The 26788-nt window shown below is 38.6% G+C and overlaps 1 protein-coding gene across 1 annotated transcript; it reads left to right on the forward strand.

Moving 5' to 3' along the window:
• Positions 1-988: 988 nt before the first annotated feature.
• On the forward strand, positions 989-25523 carry Stam (signal transducing adaptor molecule). Its single transcript, XM_071598082.1, has 11 exons — positions 989-1469; positions 1982-2142; positions 3281-3538; positions 3635-3716; positions 5731-5934; positions 10549-10665; positions 14145-14253; positions 19163-19236; positions 21129-21364; positions 23321-23529; positions 24740-25523. The coding sequence occupies exons 1-11, from the start codon at positions 1427-1429 to the stop codon at positions 24834-24836; spliced, it is 1590 nt and encodes a 529-aa protein (XP_071454183.1). The 5' UTR covers positions 989-1426; the 3' UTR covers positions 24837-25523.
• Positions 25524-26788: the final 1265 nt, after the last annotated feature.

Below are 26788 nucleotides of genomic sequence, written 5' to 3' on the forward strand. Positions count from 1 at the left end.
AACTTCTGTACATATTCTGGCAAATAGTGATGAAGAGTGTGGGAGACTTATGTTTTTTTTGGACTGGGTGTTATAGTATCTACATGTGAAATACTGGGAAGATTGCCCTATCAGGTAAACCACACCGTAATGATGACTCAAAGATCACAAGTTCCTCACTGAACATAATTCATTATTGAATTTGGCAGGTAGTAAAAATTCCAGTTATCATTTTCAGTACACGTACCATGTATATTAATGAGAGTCAATACTCTAAATGTTGTCTCTCCTACCCCTAACTAGTTGAGAAGGATGATAATGGGATGGGGGAATGGGATAATGGTAGTCATATTCATACAAGAAACGTCTTGTAATGCAGTTGACACAGGACATTGTGTTTTTCCCAAAAAACTGTTTCCTCTGGGTGTGCCATCCCCAGATTTAGTTTCCTCAGGATGCTGGGAATTTTGGTATCTTTTTGAATTGTACAGGGTTCTGGATAAAAAATTTTTCTTCTAGGAGAGCAACCTGAGAATTTTTAATGGAAATGTACGCCAATTTAGAGATGCCTTCTGACTAAATCTAATCAATGATGCAATGTATCATAACTCAGCAATTTCAAGAGTAATTTCATTATTATTCTAATCGGTATTCTAACGTCTTAGGATGGGATACTTTTCTCTACCCCTCCTACAACTCTTTGCTGCTTACGAAAGCAGTATCTGCATTGGAATTCTTCATCACCCTACTAAATATTAAAATTGACAGCACGAAAGTCTAAGAGTTTAAAGACATCCTGTTAAGTAAGGGGGCAATTCCTAGGCTAAGATATTAAAATTACATAAATTTAGAATCCATTATCTAAATAATCAAATAAACCAACAGGCCCGAGCGAGTGCAGCGCTACTTTTGCGGGACTCGTTGAAGCATCTTATTTCATTGTTATGGTAAATGGTGTGCCCTGATACGAATCTAGGTTGGTTTAAACAGTTGAAAACGAGGGAGCGTATCATTGGCCGTCACAATAGTTAATTCATGACGTAAGAATTTTTTAGGTATAGGGATTATAGGTTTGTTAAGCTTTTCATGTAATTAAAGAGGTGATAGTGACCACAAACCTTTGGCTCTAGGCATTTCCAAGGAGAAATTCGTTTTTTGTTCATGGGTAGCTTAATTCAACGTTGAGTCGTTCAGTGTGAATCACTCGTCAGACGGACTCAAAAACATCTGATTCATGGAGATAATGAAATTAAACACAACGGTGACAAAATTTTAGCCACTGGCTCCCAAATGTTGTAGCATTTGGAAATATTTTCTCTGAAATCTACTATTTGTCGTGGATACTTACTAAACAATAAAGTGTGCCTTCGTTCTTATGGGATTCTCTTACAAATATTTTAAAACATCGTCTACATCGTAAGCAGAAGTAAGAGTTTATTAGAGGAACATGGGGTTATTTTCAACTTCTTCTCCATTTGATGGAGATGTTGGTTAGTATGGCTATTTATTCATAGTAAATTAGGGTCTTAATGTATTCTTCATTGGCATTTTTCTTTTTGATTTACGCAACTGCTGTCATATGATTGTTATGCTTTTTAAGCATGTCTTGCATAAATAGATGTAACTCTTGGAAAACTATCGCCAGAATGTAGCAGCTCATAGTAACTCGGTATAAGTTTGGACCTGAATATATTTAATTTTTCTCTCTTACAAACTTCAGTCGTGCATTGTTCTCTTAATATGAAGTAGTGGTTCAACGTAAGTCTTTGTGTGAGAGACATACTGTACTCATCTCATGACCCAGTAACTTCAGTTTCTGGGTCACAATACTGTAAAATTTTAGTTTTTAATAAGTTTTGAGGTGCATCCAGTAATTACGCGATACACCGATTTTCTGTCATGTCAAAATTTGCTGAAAAATCCAAATTCATGGTTATATTTATGATGTCATGAATATTCTTTGTATGAGATATATTTAGTGCATGTATTCTGTATGTTTTAGAGAAAGCTACAGATGAGAAAAATACCAAAGAAGAATGGGGTATGATAATGGACATCTGCGATAAAGTGGGGGCTTCACCAACCGGCCCCAAGGACTGCCTTCGTTCTATTGTGAAACGTTTGAATCATCAGGACCCTCACATTGTTATGCAAGCAATTACGGTGGGTTACTTTGAAGGCGAAATTTGAACCTGTTATCATTCCGTTGTCAATTTTGCTATTTATTTCATTTTTTATTTGAGCCTTATTCTATTTAAATAGAATTCCATCTTAATTATTGCTTAGAGGTGTTATAAATGTTGCATGTTTTGAGTTATTTAGTTTCAAGCAGTTGGCCTCCGTAATGGTCACAATGATTTTGATTTTTGTAAATTTCGTTTATTGTGTACTACATACACTTCAGGTACGGAATAAAAAAAAGGCGGTTCGGCACTACTGTCACCAAAAGCCGCCGCTGTTCATTTAGTGCTTCAAACCAAATTAGTTTTAGATTCTAACATTTTGAATCACTTGATGTTTTCATTGTTCTGCCTTCAAATTCACACTTCTCTTCAAATTCACACGATGAGTCTATTTCTTGTGATTTGCATTGTAATATAAACATAATGTCTGGAAGTTCATGATTCAGTGAAGCGAAGTCAAGTCATTTTTCAAGGAGAATAGTTTCGAAGACATCTAATACCAAGTCCTATTATGTTTGATTAAGGCTATTTGCACTTTCTTTCCGTGTATTATTGAAGATGTCCAGGAATCATGTGTTACTATAGGTTGCACCAAGGATGTATCATCCCAGTTAGACGCTAGGATGTCGAAACCTAAGTTTGTCCGTAATCTCTGCGTGCACTTTTGCTCAAGTCTTGTACTCACATGTAAGATTCTGTACCGTATCAGTTATTGTAGTTTATTGGTGACATTTAAGTAATGAAATTGTCATAAATACTCCCAGATCAATGATTCTATTATAATTTCAGCTTGTATCTTTAGATTTAAATATTTAAAATTGTAAATCATTGCCTGTACTAAGCACCAGTTACCTTCTCTGCTGTCTATCTTAGGTTTTGTCTGAAAAAACTACACCTGTACTTATTTATTTCACTGTAAAATTACATATGTAATTGTAACATGTAATAACATGTTAATGTGTTCAATCAGTTTGTATGAACTTACAGCTAGGTTTAGCAATCACATATGTTGCCATGTTATTTTCAGTTTATGTAATGTGTTGTAACGTATAAGGTTTGATTACTGTTACGCTTTCCATTCTTCCCATTTAATTTATTTTTTTTGCTCTTTAACATAGCTTTTGGATGCTTGTGTTAACAACTGTGGCCGTACGTTTCACCTTGAAGTAGCATCAAGGGATTTCGAAGGGGAGTTCCGTCGCCTTATCAACAAGTGGCGCCCTGTGCCACGAGTTTCGGAAGGCCTGCGCAAACTTTTGCGCAGCTGGGCTGAGGGAGAGTTCCGCAGTGACCCACAGCTGAACCTCATTCCATCACTGTACTCCCGCCTGCGCCACGAGGGCCTCGAATTTCCCACTGTCGATCGAACTGCAACAGTAAGTCTTGCCAAATTTTCTGCACGTGTGTCATTGCACAACAATTTTTCCTCCTAGTTCGGGTTAAGTAATCTCTTTGGTGTTTACCACTTGCAGGAGTCAACGAGTAAGGCACCACCGAGAAGTACCGATTCAGATGCCAGCACTAGTCGTAAGGAAGAGGATGACCTTGCCAGAGGTAGGTGTGCTGTGGCATCTTCCCAGGCTGGACACGAGCTGAACTTCCATTGATAATTTTGAAAACCCATATTATTATTTTTTTCTCAAAATAATTTTTATTTTAAAGTTTTTAAACTGGAAAATGTGTGTGGTTGGCAATGAACCAAAGTTGCGATTTTACGATTTTCATTCTTGTGCAAATATTGAGTCCCTTATAATAATGAATGATGACCACTGTGTGTGCACTGCATATAGCCTCACTATTACTGATTAATTTAATATTTCTAATCTTAGAGGGCAAAAACTGTATTGATTAAATGAAATGACTCCAATTGCCGTAGTTAGTTTTAATCTGTTTAAGGCTATTGGAGTCATTTCATTTATTCAATACTGTTAGCCATAAGAGCTCAATTCGATCAATATAATAAACTGTGCCTTGGGCATTACTCCTAACATCAAGATCCTCACTATGTATCTTCCGTATCACACGAGGCTCCCACTGGAAGTAAGGGGAAGCAAGGGCCCATGGCTTCATTAATTATTTATGGCTGACATTAATCATGGCCGGTGGCAATTTGGATGAAAAATGTAGCCCTGTCAATTTGTGTGTTATTTGTTAGCTTTGCTCTTCAAACGATTGGACATTCATTAACAAATTATAAATATAGGAATGCAATGCAATTTCAAAATAATTAAGGTCTAATAATAACTTAACATTTTGCAAAATATAATTTTTGTATTTACTCCAATTTATATTTGAGCACTCATAAAATAATTTATGAATTAGTTATTTATTTTATTGAATATTTTGCCCGCCCAAGATCAAAATGATTGTAATATAAAAAAATATTATGGGTATGTGTTAGCAAGCTAGGTGACTTCCCAATATTGCATTGGGGCAACACTGCTAAAATGTAGCTACCTGCTAAAATCTGCCCCTAGTTTTTCTTTATTGCGTTATCATTAAATTTGGTAGCATGGTCGTGGTAGTCCAGGGGTAGAGCGTTGGACTACTGAACCGGAGGGCCCGGACTCAATTCCCGGTTAAGCTTCTCTAGGCACCATCTCAACCCAAGCTGTGTTCTTTTTTGGGTACCAGATCTTCCTGGGAAACCATAACCGGCACAGGGAAAGGAGCTGGCCCCCCTACCCTGATGTGTGAATTTCACACGCTGTCGGGCTTAGTACTGGGTGAACTCTACCATCACCTACCAAACCAACCTTCGGGTTTATTACTGTGTTTATGGTTTATTTATGATGGCATTGTGAACAATTGACCATGTAAGCATGCAGTGTTAGAGGTTGGTTGAAATTTTGTGGTATGTTCACGGAGGCCCTCGTTTGGCTTGGGTGATTCTTTTCCGTAGAGGTGCAGGGTAACTGTTGGTGAGAGTAACTATGCAGGTTAACAATGGGTGAGAGTAACTGTTGACCAGCCAAATGACCCCTGTCCCCTGTTCACTCCCAGGGAAGAACTTTCCCCACAGCTTGCTGCTTTCCTGTGCATCAATCTGTGCTAAGAACTCGCAACCAAGATGTAATTATCCAATCAGCGTTCATTGCTGACCCTGTAAAATGTTCCCTTGATCACTGTCAACCTTTGCTCTTTCTAAGTATACATGCAATATTAGCTTGCTTGGGGAATGACATTCTCTGGATTTTTTGTCATCTGTAGGACTTAAATTAAAGAATAGGAACTTGTAAGAAAAGAAACGTGTCTTGACTTCTTTTTGTGGGTGACCAAACAAATTTCATGAGAACAAAAAATGGCAAGGATGTGGATTTGGCACTCCAATCATCCAGTTGGCATTTCCTATCAATTATTTCTGTTGTTTTTGTTCGTCGCATAAAATACACAACGTCATGTAACCATGTGCATTATCGAACCCACTCCCAATGGTTGAAGTTATGAGATTGAATTGATATTGAAGTTGTAAGGTTTGTAAAGGGTATTAATATCAGTGTATAAACTTTTTGCCTGGGTATATTTTGTCTTTTGGAGGTTGCTCATGATGATTTTGTTCCCTTTATAGCCATTGAGTTATCTCTGAAGGAGTCCCGCCCCTCCCAGGCTGTTGTGTCATCATCGCCTCCAAGGGGCATCTATCCATCGGCTGTTACACCGGGACGGTCTTCGCCCACATTGCCTAGTACTTCCTCACCCATAAGGGTTCGTGCCCTTTATGACTTCGAAGCAGCTGAGGACAATGAGCTGACTTTTGTGGCGGGAGAAATAGGTAAGCAAAAAGTGTGATTTTGCAGATCAGATAATAGTATGTTCATACCGTCTTACATTAGAAACTCCATATCAGATTTTTGTGTCAAATTATTATCAGGAATTTATTTTTATCGAGAAATTAACTGGAAGGTGACAATGGTGCTTCTGATAATGCGGTGTATTCTTTCCTTGGACGTGAAAGTTACTGAAGATATTTTGAATTTGTAGGCGAATATTTAAAAAAAAAGAGACGTTTCAGGCATGATATGGTGGAATATCATGATTAATTGGTAATTGTCCACAAGATAATTATTTTGTGGAAAATTGCCAATTTGAACTCCACCCAATTTTTTCCCAATATGAGGGCAAGGTGAAAAGTTCTCGGGCTGGCAATGAAACACTGCCATTTTCAGTTAAAAAATGAATTTATTTTTCTACATAATCTCCCTTGACTTCAACACAGTTGGTCCAGCGTTTCTCCAATATCAGTATTCCTTCCTGAAAGTGAGATTCTGGAAGGCTGTGAAAATATCTATTTACGGCCCTCTCAACTTGTTCATTGGATGTGAAGCGCTTCCTAGAAACAAATTTGTTCAACTTTTGGAACAGATGGAAATCTGAGGGTGCTATATCAGGAGAAAAGGGGGGATGTCCGAGCAAATTGTACCCCAAATCCTCTAGTTTTGCCATTGCTGACGTACCTTTTTGAGCAGGAAAGCAAGTTTTTTCTTCTTCAAGCCAGGCCTCATCTCGCAAATTTTGGCATCTAGCTGGTCGAGAAGGTTGCATCTACATCTACATCTACATAATACCCCGCAAGCCGCCGCAAGGGCGTGTGGCGGGGGGTGTTAGGTCACCAACCGTAAAAAAGAAAAATACCACATGCAAAAAAACAACACGGAAAATTACACCCACAGCAGCGCACACACTCATGCAAAAATCCCTTCATCCAATACTCATGCAAACACATATACCGCAAAACAACTAAAAAACTGCTCCCCATGATGCAGCACGAAAGACATTCTACAACACGGAAGCCAGGACACAACAAGCAAGAAATTGAAACATCACTACCACATGAAAATGCACCACGAAACACTCTACCCCCAAAGAGTCTCTAATTGGCAGGGAATGCGACCCAACGTTGCAGGTAGCAGGAATTTGCCCCCGCGGAGAGGGACGAGGGATTGAAAGGGAAACTTAAAAACAGATGAACGGAACACGAATGAGGTCATTCGGAAAGAATGGGTTATTATAGCAAAACACATAAGGTTAGTGGGAGAGCATGCATTTAAATACAACTAATTATTTTTTAGACGCTGAGGGTGGCAAGTGGAATTTTTGCTATCTATAACCCTGCAGTTGCTATCCCGTATTGTCCGTGGGAAGAAGGAGTCCTTGAGTCGGCTAGTTCTGGCATCTATTTCCCGAATTTTATATGCATGATCCAAGCGACCAATGTATGTAGGAGTACGAATAATTTGCGAGACCTCGGTGCTGAAACATGCAGATCTAAATTTATTTAATAATTTCAATCTTGCATTGAATCGTCTCTCAGCCAATGATTCCCACCCCAAATCCATGAGCATTTCGGTGACGCTTTGCGTTTTATCGTAGGAATTTTTTACAAAACGGGCTGCCCGGCGTTGAACCTTCTCAATTTCCCGAATGAGACCTTTTTCACTCGGATCCCACACGCTGCATGCGTATTCTAAATGAGGCCTTACAAGAGCGTGGTAACAACGTTCCTTGACCTTCGAGTCACCTTTGCCGACAATGCGTCTAATGAATCCCAATTTTTTATATGCTTGACCGCAGACTTTACGTATGTGAGTCCCCCAAGTTAAGTCTTTTGTGAATGTGACACCTAGGTATTTCACCGTATCAACTACTGCTAGGTCACCTCCAGCTAATTTGTAAGCAAATCCTGTTGATCTTTTAAAGAAATTTACCACTGAACATTTATTAGAGTTGGAGTAATATTAAGGTTGGAGTAATATTTGACTCTAACTATTCTGCCTTTTTCATGGTAATTAATAAACAGGATCCCTTTCGCATCTCAAAACACACTGGCCATGACTTTTCTGGCAGATGTGATCGACTTTGCTTTCTTTGGCACTGAACCACTGGCTTCACCCACTGCTTCGACTGCTGTTTTGTGGCTGGCATGTAGTGATGGGCCCATGTCTCATTCATGGTGACAAATTTCTGCACAGAATCGGTCAATTCCCTCTTGAATCAGTCCAAACATTTGCTGTGAAAATCATTTGCACATTTGCTTTTGATGTCCATGATATTGTTTTGTATTGACAACCTACAGTTTACCAAAATTTGCGATGATATCCAAGCTGTTTTATTTGTTAATTTTCCATATCCTCGCTTTGCAGCTTCCACCACCTTCTTTTGCTCTCTTTCTTTCCCACCTCAGTTAATTTATTTTATTTGTGTTTACTTCAATGCAACAATTTCAGAATGTAAAAATCATTCACCTTGACTGGAATTCGAACCTGGATTCCTTGATGTCCGGTCCCAGATGTTCAGTAAATTAAGCATGCTGTTCCTAAATGTATGCCTAACCATAATAAGTCCAACTGAGATCTTCCTGAATTCCTGGGCATTTTTCAAATATATTTATGCCTTTAATGCTGTTTAAACTGTGTATTCTTTATGATAAATCCTTGTTTCCGGTAGAACTCTATTTCTTTCTCCCGACAGTCATTTCTTGTCCCTAACCATAGTCCCGCACCTCATCACAATCTCTCTCTTTGCCAGCCATTGCATTCCAATGCCCCTTCACTTCAAATGTTTTCTCCCAAGAACACCCACAAATATTTGCTCTAGTTGATTGTATACCCAGTCAACTTCTTCCTTATCTTTGATTGCTGTCCAGGCCTTTAAAGTGTTTATAATAGTTTTAAATGAGTACGAAGAAATTTTGGTTGAGGCATCCTTTTACAAGGAAAAGCAATTCACTTGTCAAACGAATCATCGGGTGCCTGTCTTGATGAGGGCTGGATCAAATAATTCTGCTGCCTTGGTCAACAAATGACCCCATCTAAAGATGAGGCTGCACTTAAGCTGTGATAATCTCTTGGATAGGCTATGTGGCAGCTCACTTTGGTTCTTGATTCTGTATGTAAAGGGAACTTTGAAAGATTAAACAATAGGGTTTTCAATCTATGTTTGCACATAGATGTTTCAGGGCTGACACAATTATTGCTACACATTAAGGGTATGAGAGGTTTGTGGATTTTTTGGAGACTGAAAATCCATGGTACAAGGGGATTCATTTCAGTTAGTGTGAACTCTTCCCTTGGGCTATGTATCGCTGATCACCAGGAGGAGATTGACTGCTTGCTCACTCACTCACTCATCCTCCTTAGAATTTGGGCTTGGGGGTCATCTCTTGGGGAGTTCACTGGTGCTGTTGGTTTGTCAGAATTATGTCAATTTTTCTATGTAAATTTTTTTCATCCATGGTCACCACTGCATTTCCTTTGGCTGCCTTTTGCACAACCAAGTTGTCTTTAGAGATTGATATCTCAATTGGTGTGATGATCTGAAGCTTTGGAGAGTATTGAAATTGATTTTTGGAGAAGTCTGAGATAAGATAGTTGATCTCTTGAGTGGTTTAGAGTTTGTCCCCATCATCCACTTTGCAAAGGGCTATTTCACAATCAACTCCTGAATGCTTTGCTTCTTGTTTCAATGTTATGTGATATGTTGGGAACATATTCCTAACCTTGTTCTAGCATTGCTGAGTCTGTGGGTGGACAGTGATGTATAATTCATTACTTCATATTTTATACAGGGTGTGGTGAGTGGGGCTGGACAAAATTCAATTTGAAATTCCCGCCATTTTATGCCACATGTAGTGTGTAAATATAAAATGAACATACCTATGGTCGTGAAGCAATGAAAACGATATAGCCGAGACCGTAAACTTGATTGGCACTAGGTTTGTAAAGGGTGGGAGGTCAAACAAAGTGACCCACACATATCTCAATCACCCACAAAAAGGCAAAATTAATAAAAAATAAAACAAACTTACAGCCACTCGAACACTAGGGTGTGTCAAGGACCTCTCTACCCTCCCGGGACATCTTGTGCCAGCGGAAAACAATACGTCAGGACAATGCTGTATCTCCCTAACCCGATTTCCCGAGTTAAACACAAAATTTTATCGCTTATCATTGCATCCTGGAACGTGGCATCGTGAATTTGTGACGTGACCCTCGAACAGGGGTCGGGTTTTGTAGTGATCAGCACACTGTAATGGCCCACAGACAATGGATGTGGGTCGCATTGCTTTCCTAAGACTTCCTATCCGGCCACAAATCACCCCACTGCAGCCATCCACATCAGAGGGAGAAAATCAATGTACATTTTTTTTGGACCTACAAATTTATGCTCCACTAGTTAATATATGCATTAAACTATAATTTTTAATTTTAGAAAAAAAATTTATATTAAAATTAATGCTCCTGGAATAGTAATCCTAACACTTCTTATGATAATTTTTGGAATGTATTTTTGTGCTTGATTCTTGAATTGTCAACTGTGAATGTGAATCATCTCTGCATATTAATGATCCATGGCTAATGGTGTTCTGTATTGTTCTAATTTTTTTCAGTCACCGTGTTGGATGATTCTGATCCGAATTGGTGGCGTGGCTCCAATCAGAGGGGTGAAGGGCTCTTTCCAGCTAATTTTGTCACTAGGGATCTCACGGAACCTGCTGGGATAGGTGGTGAGTACTTCTCTGATACATTTTCAATTATCCTGCTGAAGTGCATTTGAAGTCACTCGTGGCATTTTCAGTGTCCTGTGGTTGTTGGATATCATTGTATTCTGAAATCTTGAGATTACCAGCTAAAGAGTGGCCATTACTGGAATAGACACAGCTAAATATCCTTTATACCCTTAATGGAGATGGTGTCCATGCCCACACTTGTTGTTTCCTCATTCAGGGTAAACACAATCAGAGGTGGGACCCCCAGGGAACTGACTCCCTTTTACTGATCCCTACCATATTGTATTATCCTTGCATATAGTGGAATCTTGATGTAGAGAAAATTTTTGATGTTTTCAATATCACTCACTATGGATAAGTTCACATTATTAATTATGGCATTTTTGTAATCTAATTCATATGACTTTAAGGATAGTTAATATAGCTATTCCTGTGGCTACTTTTCATCATAGATATGGATGAGGGTATAAACCAGGATCCTTATTAATACTGATTTGTCATAAACGTCTATGAATTTGCATAATTGCCATAGAATGCTTTGTCACATTGTAATAATATAATTAAATATTTTCCACAGCTTATCTCAGTGGTTACTTTAGTGTGATTGTGCAAATGAGGTGCATTGTTCACTTGGGTTAATGCATCACATCTTGGATTTTCATGAGAAATCTATCTATCGATGGAAACACTTAAAAATTTATAATATTTTTTTTAACTTCGATTTTTTACTTTGTAAATGCACATATAAAAATTGCCTACTGCCTTGTGAATGTTTTCGTGTAATATTTGTAAAATTATACGAGGGTCATCCGGAAAGTAGTACCCGTTCGTGAAATAAAAAGACAAAAGTAAATATTAACAAACATAAAAAAATTTATTTGAAAGAGGATACTTTAAACTACTTCTCAACATAATCTCCAAGCAAATTAAGGCATTTGTCATAACGTGTGACAAGTTTCTGTATTCCTGCTGCATAGTCCTTCGCCGCCAGCTCATTGAGATACGCGAGGGACCCATCTTGCACAAATTTTTGCATAATGCAGATGGTGTTTAACAATTTCATGAACAATTGTTCGAGAAACATTGGGAAAATGCTCACAGATGTCATCAATTGTGACGCGCCGATCGTTCCTCACGAATTCGTCAACTGAGCTCACCAGTTGGTCTGTAATGACAGACGGTCTCCCCGAACGCTCATCGTCGTGTGTGTTCCCCCTCCCCATGTTGAAGTTGCGACACCACCGCCGAACAGACGACTCGTCCATTACATTGTCTCCATACACCTCCTTTAATTGGCGATGAATATCACATGGGCGAACGTTTCTTGCATTGAGGAATTTAATCACTGCCCTCACTTCACAACTGGCGGCGTTCTCAATATTTTTAAACATTGTAAACAATCACAGAAACAACACAGGCAATGCTAGCGTCACGCAACTTGGCTCAGAGAAGGCAGACAAGCCACTGAAGCTATCTGACCTCGTCCAGCGGCTACTTGCGTCGTCAGCACTTCATGCGGCACGAACGGGTACTACTTTCCGGATGACCCTCGTATTTAATGCAAAATCGCCTTCTATCTGCATTAGCCAATACATTGATGGTAAAAAAAATACGTAAAACTTTCTACAGGTACGGGCCCCCAAAGTAAAGCCCCCAAAAATTTCAGAGTTTAAGAGAATGCCTCGATAGCTTAACTGGCTAAAGCACTCGGCCGGACATTTACGGATCCAGGTTTGAATCCTGGTCTAAAGAAATGATTTTTACACCCTGAAATTGTTGCGTTGATATACATATCAGCAGATGACTCCATTAAAAGTTACTGTTGTGGCATCTCCCGCAGTTTCTTGGAATTTAGGTGTTGTAAACTTCTTGAGGGGAGATCAGCAGCTGATCATTTAAACTATTGGATTTATAAGATTCTCTTTGGAAGATACTCTTGTTTCCTCTTTTAATTTAAGAGTGGCATATTATCTTGGGTAAACATCTCCCTTTTATTGCTAACAAGTTATTTGATTTTCCTGCATCAGCTCACATCCAAATATTCATTCTATTCACCCCCCTAAAAACATTCGCAAAGTTTAAATTAATGTCATGTGATTGGGTATTTGCCGTTCCCGCAACTCATAATTATGCTAATCATCCAAATAGGTTGGAAAAAATTGTTAGTTGGTTGAATGTGATTTGCTGGCCTATATGAACCGGAGTAGTAGAAGAGATGATGCCTTTTCACTGGGGCCCATCGATCGTCTGGCAATGCGTTGACCTTTGTTGAATAGTGTATTTGCTTTAAAATAATTTAAAATTTAATAAATATTTGAGGAACCTTTTGTTTTTTTTTTTAGTTCAAACGATTCTTTGCTGGCCCTTGGGGATTTGAGTTTCACTCAAATCATACCTGAAGATGTCCTTAGGAATGTTCCTGTCTCACAACATGGAAACCACATATATTTCCAGTTATTTTGTGGAGATCAATGATGCCTCTATCTCAAACTTTGACCAAAGTAAAGGAAATGCAATTTTCCCTCGTCCGTTAATTGGAGGGATGACAACGACCACATTACTCTTGGCCATGGGAACAACATGGGTGCAGTTTAATATTTTTTCCTAGGGTCCCTTGAGGGTTGCTGCTTGCTATCCATGTCAGGTGGCAATCAATTATTTAGAATGCTTTTGTTTTATATTTTGAAATGCATATAGTATCATGATACCCTTATTTTTCCCTTTTCTGGGTGGCCAAACGAAAGAATCCAATTAAATGCATCAATTTCGGAGTGTAAAACTCATTACCCTTGATCGGGATTCAAACCCAAGGGCCAGCAAAGAATCAATTGAGCAATTAATCAAGGGAAGCAGGAAAATTATGTTATAATAAATACAAAATTGATTTAAAAATTTAAGACAAAAGAGCTGCAGTTAACGGATGCCCTTATGAATGATAGAACTCGACAGAGTGCTTCAATTAAGGTGCAACACTAATGGACTGCTCCTGACATTTGGGCATTTTTTTACATATATGACAGGTCTAGATTCCTCAATTATTTATTTAATTTTAAATTATTGTAAAGTAAACACGCTATTTGACAAAGGTGAACTCATTTGCAGACGACGTGGCCAGGCATCGAGGGATCTGGCTCTGAATCCCGGTCAAGGCAAATGATTTTTACACTCTGAAATTGTTACATTGAAATGCATATTAGCGGGTGACTCCGTTAAAAGTTACTGTAGTGACATCTCTTCCAGTTTCTTGGAAAGAATCCAATTGGGTAAAATGTTTGTACGAACCGTAATTTTTAGTATCTTATGCATGTATTATGGTTCATTGTTCTACCAGTTGTCCTCCAAGGTCAATTGGTGGGGTTCCTTTCAAACTAGTTAGTTACAATAATTCTATTGCTGTATCTAATGGCAGTTGAGAGGTTATAATTTCAAGTCAAAGGTATCTAAACAAGTGCCCATTGGTTCCCCATTTTTTTCAGGACCAGAGCAGTCAAAGAAGTCCGTTCAGTTTGAGGAGGCAGTGAAGGTGAGGGTGCTGGAGAGGGAGCCAGAGGCTGAGGTGGAGATTGAGGAGGAGAAGATTGACAGGTGAGCGCTCCCTCCCCTCTACCCGCCCCCAATGACCCCACCACCAAACGCCCACTCACAGAGTGATGCGATTAGGCGTTTGCCACACCAGCAGCATCATCCCCCATGACTCTTTTATCTCTTACAGTCATCACTGCGAGACGTGTAGATTTTTAAAGTGACATTGTTTCTGTACTATCTGCCTGGTTATATTATTACCCAATGTTTTTGTCACTTTCAATGAAATGATCACCCATTAGCTTGTATTTGAGACTCAGGGATGCAAATCTTCTTTTCTTGGAGTTATGCAACGTAATCTGAAGAATAGCAGTTCGTGTTATGTTTTTTGCAATCAAAAGTAGGAATTTCTGATAAATATGGATGAGTAAATATGGCTTTAATCTCTTCAAAGCACAGGGTGAATTAAAATTCTGTGTGTTAACTGAACAAATATTTATGAATAAATTGTTCGGCAGTTTTTTAATGCTCACCTGCTTGAAGTACGATATAAAAGGAGATGGCAGGCACGGAGGGATCTTCAACAATTGAACAATAGCACGAACTGTGCAATATCTGTCTCTAAACTGGAAAAACATGGCATGAAATGTTTATAGTTAACTATATGACATGTGATGGAAATGAAGATAAAATTATGTTTACAAGAGCAGAATACTCATGGTGTGTTTATTTGCATTACATGTGACGTAGAAAACACATTCCTAGTGTAGGATATCATTCAGAAGTGGAATTGCATTGAGGTGAGGAAAAAGGGTGACAGAAAACTTAACGTTTTTTTTATTTTCCCAAACAAGAATGCCGTAAGACTTGCTTTTGAAGGTAAATAATATTCCCGGTTTAAAATCAAAAGGTGGCTGTAGGAAGGAAATTTTGGAGGATGGCTGTGCTCGTTAGATGGGAATGTTTCCGCCTTTGATGTGATCCCATAAAAGGGTGGTCATCCCCCAGGACGGTGATTTCATGGGCTAGTTGAAGTATTGTCTACCATAGGGCAATGATAACGAACGAATCAGCTAATTGCATTCATAGCCTCCATCAAGTTCTGGGAGATTACGATAAGCTTATGGAAATATCGAAATAATTTGTTGAAAGGTGATTAATGCTGGTGTAGAATGTTATTACAAGTGTTTCTCACCTAAACTTCCTAAGAATGCACCGTGTAATGTACTCTAAGAAGCCAAGTGTGGAATGGTTCAGCGTAAAATTTTCGAACATTAATTTTCTATTAAATGCAGTGGAACCTCATAATACTAGCATTATCCATTCCACAATCCTTCTTGTGAAAGTGAAATACTCGTTTAGTAATACAAATTTTTGCATATAAATTAATGTAAAATACGATAATGTGTTACAAGCCAAAAAATAAATTATGAGGGTGTATTCAATAAATTATGTACAAGGTATATTCAAAGATAATTATGTATACATTGTTTAGCATCATGGATCACGTTCATCTTTTCTTCTATTGTGGAATGAAGCAAATGGAATGCAAACTGAATTTTTAAAAGCAAAGAATCTAAATTTTAATTAATTTATGATACGTGCCTAATTCATTTCTACTAGAAGACTTTCTAGACCCTTGTTTTCACCTATGCTTCAAAATTTGGTAAGAATGTGGATCAGAATGATTGTTTAACAAATTTATGGCATGCATCACCTCTGCCTTATTAGAGCGATGCTTCATATGCATGGTGCGATGCAAAAGTTTCTTGTGACCACGTAATCTCATTTAGCCTGCTGTTTTGGATTAATCACTTCTTGAGGGCTCGTGGAGTTTCTGAATGGAAAAGAGGCTGGTGTTTGATTTTCAAATCATTGCTCACATTTGTGCAAAATAGTAGTGTGAGGTGGCCTTTAATTGTCTTGGGGTCAGGCAATGCATTCTCTTCTACAGTTACGTGCACAGATAAGAGGTCTGTTCAAAATGTATCGACACTTTAAAGTTCTTCAAAAAATATTTATTTATTCATGAATATCTATTTTCTCTCCTTCAAAGTAATCCCCATTTGATATTATTCACTCGTGCTAACGTTTTTTCCAATCCTCGAAGCACTTCAAAATATCATTTTCTGTGAACTTGTTCAGCTCCTCCTTTGATGCAGTCTTTATCTCGTCCGTCGTAGGGTAGCGTCATCCTTCCATGGGCCTCTTCAGTTTCGGGAACATAAAAAAGTCACTGGGGGCCGGATCTGGGGAATACGGTGGCTGCGGCATCGTTAGTGTGTTGTTTTTGGCCAAAAATTTGCGCACAAGTAACATGTGTGAGCAGGGGCATTGCTATGGTGCAAAAGCCAACTTTTGTTCTTCCGCAAATCCGGGCGTTTATGGCCGATTGCTTTGCACAAATTGCACACAAATTGCTGGTAATATTCCTTATTTACCGTTCTACCCTGTGGCAAGGACTCCTGGTGCACCACGCCCCTGCAATTGAAGCTAAGCTTTCACATTTGGCCGAAATTGGCGTGCTTTTTTCGGTCTTGGTTCGTGCTACAGCTTCCATTGGGGTGCTTGAGCTTTAGTTTCCACTTCATAACCATAAACCCATGATTCGTCACCAGTTATGACCCTCTGGAGCAAATTTGGGTCATTGCGGACAGAGTCATCAGCAATGTTAATGCGTTGCTGTTTTTGCCCAAAATTGAGCAATTCTGGTACGAATATCGCGGCGACCCGTGTCATGCCAAAATCGTTGATAAAAATCAAATGGCATGTGCCAATCAATATGTTTAGGTCCTCGGCAACTTCTCTAATGGTGATTTGACGATTGACCAACACTACTTTCTTCATTTCTTCAATGTATTCGTCTGTCGTTGACGTGCTTGGGTGTCTGGTACGCTCTTTGTCATTCACATCTTCTTGGCCCTTTGAGAACATTTTGTACCTCCAATAAACGTTGCTTCGGTCAAAGGTAGCCTCTCCATATACCACGGTCAACATTTGGAATGCGTCCATGTACGTAATTTTCTTTTTCTCACAAAATTTGATACTGATTCTTTTAATCCATTTTTTGGAACAGGCAAAAATCAAAGACAAGCCAAAACACGTCCCAGCAAAACAGCTGTCGACAATGAACTGAACTTTCAAAATGGCCGAAATTAACGGCATAAGTGAGATACATAAGTACCAACATAATGCCACAAAAAAATCAAAAATGAAACATGCATAACCTCCGAAAATTCACGATACTTTTCGAATAGGCCTTGTATAGGTTTGCTTCAGCATCTTCTTCCCGAAGTGAAGCATCTCGTCATGATTAAAATCATATTGTGGCAGGTAACCCTCAGAACCTATGAGCTTTTTGAAGTTACTGATGAGTTCTCTGCTGCCTTTGACTCAGAGCTTGCTGCTTCATCATGCCTCACAATGCCGTGGATGACAGTTCTTCTTGTTATTATCTTGAACCACGTACGGCTCCCCTTAAATATATATTCAGCCATTTATGATCTTGACATCTTATGAACAAGGTCTGAAAAAATCACTTTCTCCTTCTCGCAAATTATATTCTCATTAATGGTGTTGCATTGCAATTGCATTTCGTTGATGCATATGAGAAACAACCTTTCAACATCGTTGAGAATATATAACCATTGCGTAGATACTCTTGTCACTCTATTTGAAGCATCTGTCTCCTTACTCTTGTCCATGTTCTTGAAGAAAAGGTCAATCTTTGATGCCAACTGATTGTTGCTGTGCGGAATGGAACAGCTACACTCACATCTTGTTCCTGATTTTCAATGATTTTACTTTCATTTCTACAGTTATTTTTATTCTCTGATGGCTTTCTTCTTAATAATTTTTCTTTGGGGTCAATTTGAAAACTATGCGCATAATATTATTAAACTTGCAAAAAAAATCTCTAATAATATATTTGAACCCAAGTTTTGAAAAATGTGTGATTAGTATAGACCCAAAGATGCCGTTGGAACAAGTGCTAGAGACAAATTGCAGTGGCAGGCATGCAATGAATCCAGGAATTCCCCTCTCCTTGCCACTCATTTTGCAAAAAGTGGCTCATTAAGCAATTTAATTTTCGGAAGTAATATTTTTGCTCATCATGTGCATTACTCACTGTGCGAGGTGCTCGTTAAGTGAGGTTCCACTGTATTGGAAATGTTTCCACCTATATTTATTCAGATACAGTATTTAAATGGTATCTCAGAATTTTACATCCTGCCGATACTAAAGTTGTTATTAAGAAGTCCTTGTAATCATCTATATGATAAAAGTTATCTTTTTTGTTGTTGTTAATAGAATTAACCAAAAAGTCTTCAAAAGTTTGCAATATTACTTTTGTTGGCTTAATTTAAACATAAGAATTTTGAAGTTTTTTATTTTTAAATGGCAGATTATATAGCATGTGGAGTTATGTTTTGCCAATTCTCTCCTCTTTGTTACTTCAAGGATCGCATTAACTTTTAGCTATCAGATTGCCCTCTTAATCCCGCAACAATATAAGTGCCAAATGATAATATAATATAGTGTGTAGAATTTTCACACCATGCATTCGTATAGTTCACGTCTTATTACATTAGAGTGCTCATATTGCCGTTCAATGAATTTAATGCTGATAATCATTTCATATGTATTGCAATGTCTGCTGTATTGTTTGCCATGGTGTAATTGGTTGAACTCTGGCTAAACTTTTTTATTATCACAAAGATGATGGTATCGTCTCAAAGTTTCAAATGCACGTGATCTGGCAGTTTTTTGATCTTCAGACTTGCTACAGTTGACAGTGACTAAAAGTAGGTCCCAAATCACTGGACTCCACTCAAACTAGGGAATAATGGTGCCTTAGAAATAGCATGGAAAACGTGGCCAATATTTTCAGGCTGAAGTGGGAATAACAAATGTATGTTTTTATTTTTTGTGATGCCCAGTGTGTAACTTCTTTTCGTCTGCTTTCTTACAGACTCCTGCATCTTCTCCATGAAGCTGATCCAAGTGAAGAGCGCTCAGATCCTGAGGAGTTGGGAATATTGGAAGGTTAGGAAGGTTCTTAATTTGTCGTTACATTCTGAAATGTAAGGGAAGTATGCGCATACAGTGTTTGTCAATTTTTTTGAGCTCTAAATGCTGAATGAATGGAGGAAGTTGGCCGTAATTTTCACAGTAGCCAGTTCATTTTCCATTTGCAAGTGCTACAGTGGAATCATGATATGATGAGAATCTCAATTCAGTGGGTAATACCCATGGTTGAGTCTATTGCTCTCTGATTTAGTAGTTAATCTTAGTTATGAGGGGAGGCGAGAGACAGCTGAGACAGAGCAGATGACCGACAGTCATTTGCACCATTTGGTGTAGTTTGGTGCTTTCTGGAAAACCTTCTGGGATCCTTCTGAATGATCTTCCTGAGAAACCATAACCGGCACAGGGAAAGGAACTGGCCCCCCTACCTTCTTTTCCACTGTTTAAAGCACCCTTAGAAGTCCTCGACAATTAGGCTCTTTAGTTTTCTCATTGTTTCTTGCTTGCATTGTTTGGTTTATTGCTTTCTTTGTTCCTTGTTTGAGTTTCCTATCTTTCTAGTACTGTTCCAGTCCCATTTTTCTCTTGCAATCTGTTACAGTTAACACCACAGTTCACGAATACCAAATGGCGACACAAATCTGCATCTGCTCCCAAGAGCTGTCTGATTTGATGATGCTGTTCCTAAATCTGTGCCTAACCATATTATAGTCTTGCTGATGTCTCCCTGTATCTTCTGTCGTTTTCCATGTGTACCTATGCTATAAAAGACCTCTATCTATGCTACAGTGATGTTTTGGACCAATCCTTAATTATAGTAACCTGTTTCTCCTGCAAAATTCTAGTAATTCTTTCCTCCACTAACAGTACTCTCCTACCTCACAAACGTCTCTCCCTCCTCTCTCCTACCTCCACAGTCCAATTCCCACATCACTACCAAGAACTCCACTTTTGTGCTCATTTGCAATCATTTCATCTAATTTTCTACGTACTATATTTCTGTATTAACTCCTTCTTCCTCCCCACGACTGGTAGTTGGCCCATGCATCTGGATCACCACTGCAGTCTGCTCTTATTTCTACTCATAATACTCTCTGTCATTTAACCTGCTCAACATTCGCTACCCTTCTCCCGAATTTCCTATTCAGCACTACACCTACTCCATGTTGAATCTCCATCCTCCCCCTGGGGGAGGGATGGAGAGCATGCATCAAACTATTTTAGTCTCCAAAATTGATATTATTATATTTATTATTACAATAGGGCAGTGCATGCTATGAGACTTATACACAGAGTCATAAATTATAGGATAAATCATAATTAATATTGTTCCAGTTTATATCCTTATACCTGTGATGTAAAATACCTGCACAGATGGATATAACCTGAAGTCATGGGAATCAGCTAATAAGTGATAATTAAACTCAAAATTGGTAATAGCTAGAACTTGATATGACTAGTGATTTTGTCTGGATTGTCAATTCTCAATATATTGAGATTCCACTGTAATTTATTCAGCCAGCTATGATAAGTAGAATCTTACATTTAATCAAAATTGATGTTATGATCATTCATTGTTTGCTCACAAAAATAGAAAATATTTTGTATGGTGGAATTCCAGTTACCCACACAGGAAATACTAAATTCAATAATGTTTCCTTTGTGATTTTGTATTTGTCAAATGAGAAATACAATAAAATATATTTATGTTTCTCAATTACTTATTACGCTCCTGAATGCCAAGGGTTTCACTAACTATGTGCATTCCGCAATCAGTTTGAAACATTTGAGAGTCAATTGCAATCAGCCCATTTTTGGGCATTGAGCTCTCCTTGGTGGACCTGAATTGTGGTTGCCCCTTCAGAACCCCATGCCATAAATTCCCTTCCTCTTATGATTCTGCTCTGCAGAGAGGGTGAACGCCATGGGCCCCCTGATTGATGCTGAACTGGAGCGAGTCGACCGCAAGCATGCGCACCTCACGCAGCTGAGTGCCGACTTGGTGGAAGCCTTGAATCTATACCACACGCTGATGAGGGAGCCGTCGCACCCCAAGCACCAGTTCCGGCCTCAGGTGCACCCGGCCATGATGGTGCACCAACCGCCACCTCCCAACCACCCGCAGCCTCCACCGCCTCCCATGCCGGTAATCCAGCAACCCAGCGCAGCTAGTGCACTCTCTAAAAGATCAATGTTCTGCATTTGTGTGGTCTCCTTGGGTGCATTCCTGCCGGAGGTTCTTGCTCCACCCCTTTCCCTCTCTCGTCAACCATTCACTCTTCCTGGATGTAATCTATTTGGTGATTCAGCTATCATCCATTTTCCATCCAAAATGATTCAGTAAAACTTCATTATCTTGATTTCAATTTGATGTGTGTGCAATTTGAAGTGAAGATCGAGCCCAGCCTTTGCATAGGATCTATATATTTGCAGAGGCATCACATTTCTTCTTATCATTTCTCTCAGAAAGCAGCACCTCTAGCTCTCCCTGAAATACACAACTTCTTATCAGTGTCACTTTGGAAAAGGAAAAGAAAGTAACAAAAGACTTGTCTCAAAGAGTTGAAGCCTGGGCTGTGAAAATGAATAATTAATGGAAATTAAAGTTTACTGAATAAATGATGTATTTTTTCTCAAAAAAAGTTTTATTTATTCAATGATCATGAATTTTCACAAAGTATAGCCTCTAACTATCAAATTCGAAATCCAAGTGTTTCCACACGAATTATTCCCATCAGCCATTGGAATATTTCACTTTCATGATTGGTGGTTGTTGCTAAAATATTTATGAATATTACATGCAGCTAATGGTCTTTGGTGTTGAAATGCAATTTGGTTGACACACGTGTGTTCAATGCTGAAAAAATAAATTATGTGCAAGGTTTATTCAAAGAAAATTATAGGTACAATGTTTAGGATTGTGGATCACGTTTGTCTTTTTTCTATCATGAAGTAAAGCAAGTGGGAATGGGAACTCGTTTTCTGAAAACAAAAAATAATTTAAATAAATAGTTAATATTTATGATACATGCCTAATTCCTTTTATACTAGAAATCTGTCTGGACATATTTGACTTTCCCGACGCTTGAAAATTTTGTAAAAATGCAACTCAGCGGAGAAACTGGTCCGTAGGCTTTTGGAATAATGGTATACAGCAGTTTTGCTTGCAGTATTGTTTCCCCTTTGACCTTCCTATCTTACTATAATTGAGCTGATGGCTCTTACCCAGTTGCAATACTAAGCTTTCTTGGCATCATGTTTTAGGATGTGTTTGTGTTGATGGAAGTCTTTTCAACCCTAATGGATGGTGATCTGAATTAAATTATTATATGTGATACATATATCATTTGCTAGTGCACCCAGAGTAAAGCAGTTTTTGTAAGTAAATGTGGTTGCCATTCGTCATAGCATTGCATAAGATTGGATCCCCTCTAATTCATAGTAGTAGTAGTATTGAGGGGAGGCGACCGACAGCTGAGGTCATTTGCGCCATAGGGGATGGACAGGAAAGGATGAAGGGTGGAGAGAAACCCGGCGTCGGCATTAGCCTACTCTTAACGAAAGGCGCCAAGGGGTCAACAGCTTAACGTCCCATCCGACGGACGGCGTACTCACTCAAGGTGCCCTCCACAAAGCACCTCAAGTAGGGATCGAGATACCTCCGAAAAATATTCAACACCGCCGGGATTTGAACCCGGGCCCTCTGGGTGGAAAGACAGTACGTTAGCCCCCGCACCATCTCGATCCCCCTCTAATTCATTATTGAACTATAGTGGTAATTGCGGTGTACTTTAAATTATAGTTTTAATTCCACTATTTGCATTTATGTTAATTTGATTCTTGGATATTCTTACATATATATGTATCGAGATATAATAAAAACTAATCGCTATGATAGAAATTTCTATTAATTTACATGTTCTCATGTGTTTAATTGATCCAGTAAATTTTGTTTGTTAAAATGTATTAAATATTCTTAGGAATCTTGGTGTGATGTGTCCCAATTTGCTAGTAACTTAAGGGATATAGTCCTGTTGCAAATAAATTGCTTTGCATTACATGTGAATGGTGGACAACCCCTGAAGTTGTTTTTTTGTTGCAGGGTGGCTATGACACTGCAAGGCCTTACATTCCACCCCACCCATCTGCTTTTGGACCGACCTATGGCACTGCCATGCCACAGGTACCCCTACCTCCTCATCACATGCATGCCAGCATGCCGAACATGCCATTTCCAATGACTCTGCCACCCATGTTACAGCACGGCCAGGTTATGGATGGACCTTCATCAGTGCATTTTCCATCAAACAGGTGATCACTCGTTAAGCAGGGGGATGATAACCCATTTGTTGTGGTCTGTCATAAATTGAAGTTTTTATTCAAGTAACTGGAGTCTATACAAAAGGCTGAAAATTCTTTTTTGGGTTTAATTTATAAAGAACCAGTGGTCACCAAGATTGTGTCTGAAGACTGTTAGATACCTAATGGTTGGTGTCATGCCAGTATGAAATGTCCTGCAATCAGAGGTAATAAGTTCCTTGATGATGGAATAGAATATTTATCTACTCTGCTCTGTGTATCAGACATGAATACAATAGTTCTGCTCATCAGTAAAATAAAAGTACTCATGGAACAAATGGTATAATGTATTGTAAAACATTATCCTTAAGCAGTGGCATAGCATTTAGCATTTGAAGATTTACGTAATAATAATGCATTTTATTTGTCCAAAGATCATATTAAAAAAATACCAGGGGTTGGTGTATGTACATGATTGATATGAGATGTAAATTTTGGTGCAAATTTACATTTCGATTGAGATGTAAAATATGGTGCTAACAATTGCATAATTGTAGTACAAACATGCATTAAATGCAAAATTCAATATCCATTAAAAACCACAGAGCATTAATATAAACTAGGCTAAGAGCATTGTTATAAACTAAAAGTATGGACTCAAAGATCAGGAATATTGTTGAGATATTCATCAACCGAGTATAACATGTTACATTGTAGATATCTTTTTAATATGTTTGAATGCAGCAGTTCCCTTAGCATCCTACTTCTGGGTAATTATTTATATTATCTGATGCACATTTCCATGGGCCATAATTTAATGCTTTGGTTCTGATGCTGCCATAACGGGTGTTGTGCCTTCTTCTGGTGTAATGATGATGATAGAGTTAAGGGAATGTTGCTAATTTTATTTTTTATATATTTATGGAATTAAAAACAATGTAAATGCATGGGAGTGGTAGTAAATTTAATTCGTGGATCGATAGGCCTCGATATATACTTGGAAAAATTATCATCGTAGTATTTTAAGTAAAATGCAGAGCAATTTGTTTTTTATAGTTTTAGAGGCTAAAATGAGAAAGTACCTTTGATGTGGATTGGCCTAGAGATAATATAAAGAAAGCTTGTCAGCGTGAGATACTTGTAACTCTAATCTAGTTTTTCAACATTTCCAAGCTGTGAGTGTCTCTTTAAGTTAAGTGATAACTTGCTCTCCCTCATACAGGCACGCTGCAGATTACGGTACACTAATGCACCAGGAGCCACGGCCACTGCCACTTCCCCACCAGGACGGATCCCTGCCACGTGTGCCCCCCTCGTGAAACAACTGTCCACCCTTCCTCCTCCTCCCCCCCCTCTCTCCCCCTTTCCCCCCCTCCTGCCCATCGTGCACCGCCGTGTGATTCTATCCCCTGTGCCACCACTTCTAGGGTGCACGCCTCACATTAATTGTCCCATTTGCCCCCGAGCACTTGCATGAGTGTTAGATTCCAGGAGGTAACTCTTCAAGCGAACTCCCGAGAGTGGTTCCTCTGGAGTGTCGTGCCTCCAGGCAGAGAGAGAGAGAGAGAGACAAGTCAGGGATTACTATTGAGTTGTGCATCCATCACATGTGCTGGTTTTTCTTATTTTTGAAATTGGTCGCAGGTTGAAAGCGAACACCTTCCCTTTGCATTGTGTCCTAGATGGATTATTCAAAATCTGCATGTCATGTATGCACACAATGAGCGAAACTGGAAGTAAAGTTTGAAAATGTGCTTACATTTTTATTATGTTTTGTTATCAATATCATATGAGTAGTCAATTCATTGTATGGATTACTTTACCTTATTTATCATCGGCCTGAGTTGTAAATTGGCTAGAGTAAACTGATGTATATAATTTCTTGTTAATAAATGATTGATTAAAAATATTATGAATGAATCTAAGTTGGAAATGTAAAATTGGAGGATATTTAATGTTTGTTAAGAATTATTTTTAGTTGTGGACAATAAAAACTCTAGATGCAAAGAAAACATGCTTTCTTATCTTTTCATTCTGTCAAAGTATGAGTATTTGCATTTGAAACCTTTGCAGATTTTGTTGAAATTTGGTCGCCGTCCCTTCCCCTTCATAGCTGAATATTTTGCTCCTCAATGTGCATCCAGGTAGTTTTCTCCTTTTTCCCACTGTTTGAAGGAATGTGGCAAGTTCTACATAATGCCGCTATTCTTTAGCGGACCCTTTTTCTTTGCCTACCATCTTTTCCATTTCATCCCTTTCAAAATGAAATGTAATGTTTGCCTCATTGCAGATGTCACCACATGCTTTCGTCAACCATTAAGTTTATTTAGATGCTTGTTCCATCTGACAGTTTTGAGTTGACTGATCATGACTATTTGTATTTTAAAAAGTTCCTTGTCAGACAAAACAAAAAAATTAGTTTTCCTGTTTAACAGATGAATATAATGTTGTGGTTTTTTTGGATGATTCCTTAAAATGTGCACTTCCTGCAGGACTCTTCTTAATAATACATAACAACCATTGGACTTCTACTTTCAGGCTTGCTCAAGCAACCCTTGGTCTTTATTGATTCTTCACAATTTCACCTCCATCTTGGGAGCTTTGCTAACTTACTTCACTCATTGGTTTAGCTTTCAAATATCTCCATAATCCCTTTAATTTCCTCAAACTCCATCCTCATCCATATAATAGCATTGATTCTGTTTTGAAACTTGGTAAGTTATACCTAAGTATACAGCAGCAATACGTCTGTAACCCTCACTCGATCAGCTCCTTGCTTATGCTCTAGCATTTTAAATTTTAATTCTAACTCTTCCAATGAATTTCATATGATTTCTTCCATGCATATCCTAAAAAGCAACAGTGATGATTCACCACAGTATCATGCCTCTCTCCCAATCATTGTCCATCCCAGTTTTTCATTAATAACCCTAATTTTATGAAATGAATGGCAGACGTCTACATTTTGAAAGCCGGATCAGAAGTCCAAACAACAGTCAAATGTCTCATGGTCCTTATTGCATGTGGAAGTTTAAATGTGTTCTTGTATCAGCTATAGTGCCATGCAGTTTTTTAAAATTTATTTATTTAGTCTTAGTCCGAAAACAGCACTTTTTGGCCTTATACATCTGACTATTTACAGTGATAACAATGGACACGATTACAACACCCAAGCCCTAGGTGGAGATAAAACCCACCCAGGTGATAATCGAGCCTGGTACCCTTGGATTGGCAGACAAGGTTGTTACTCTGCCGCCTGCGGGGCCGGTCT

This window comes from Hetaerina americana, unplaced genomic scaffold (assembly GCF_022747635.1).
Source record: "Hetaerina americana unplaced genomic scaffold, ioHetAmer1.1.p SCAF_9, whole genome shotgun sequence".
Lineage (NCBI taxonomy): Eukaryota > Metazoa > Arthropoda > Insecta > Odonata > Calopterygidae > Hetaerina > Hetaerina americana.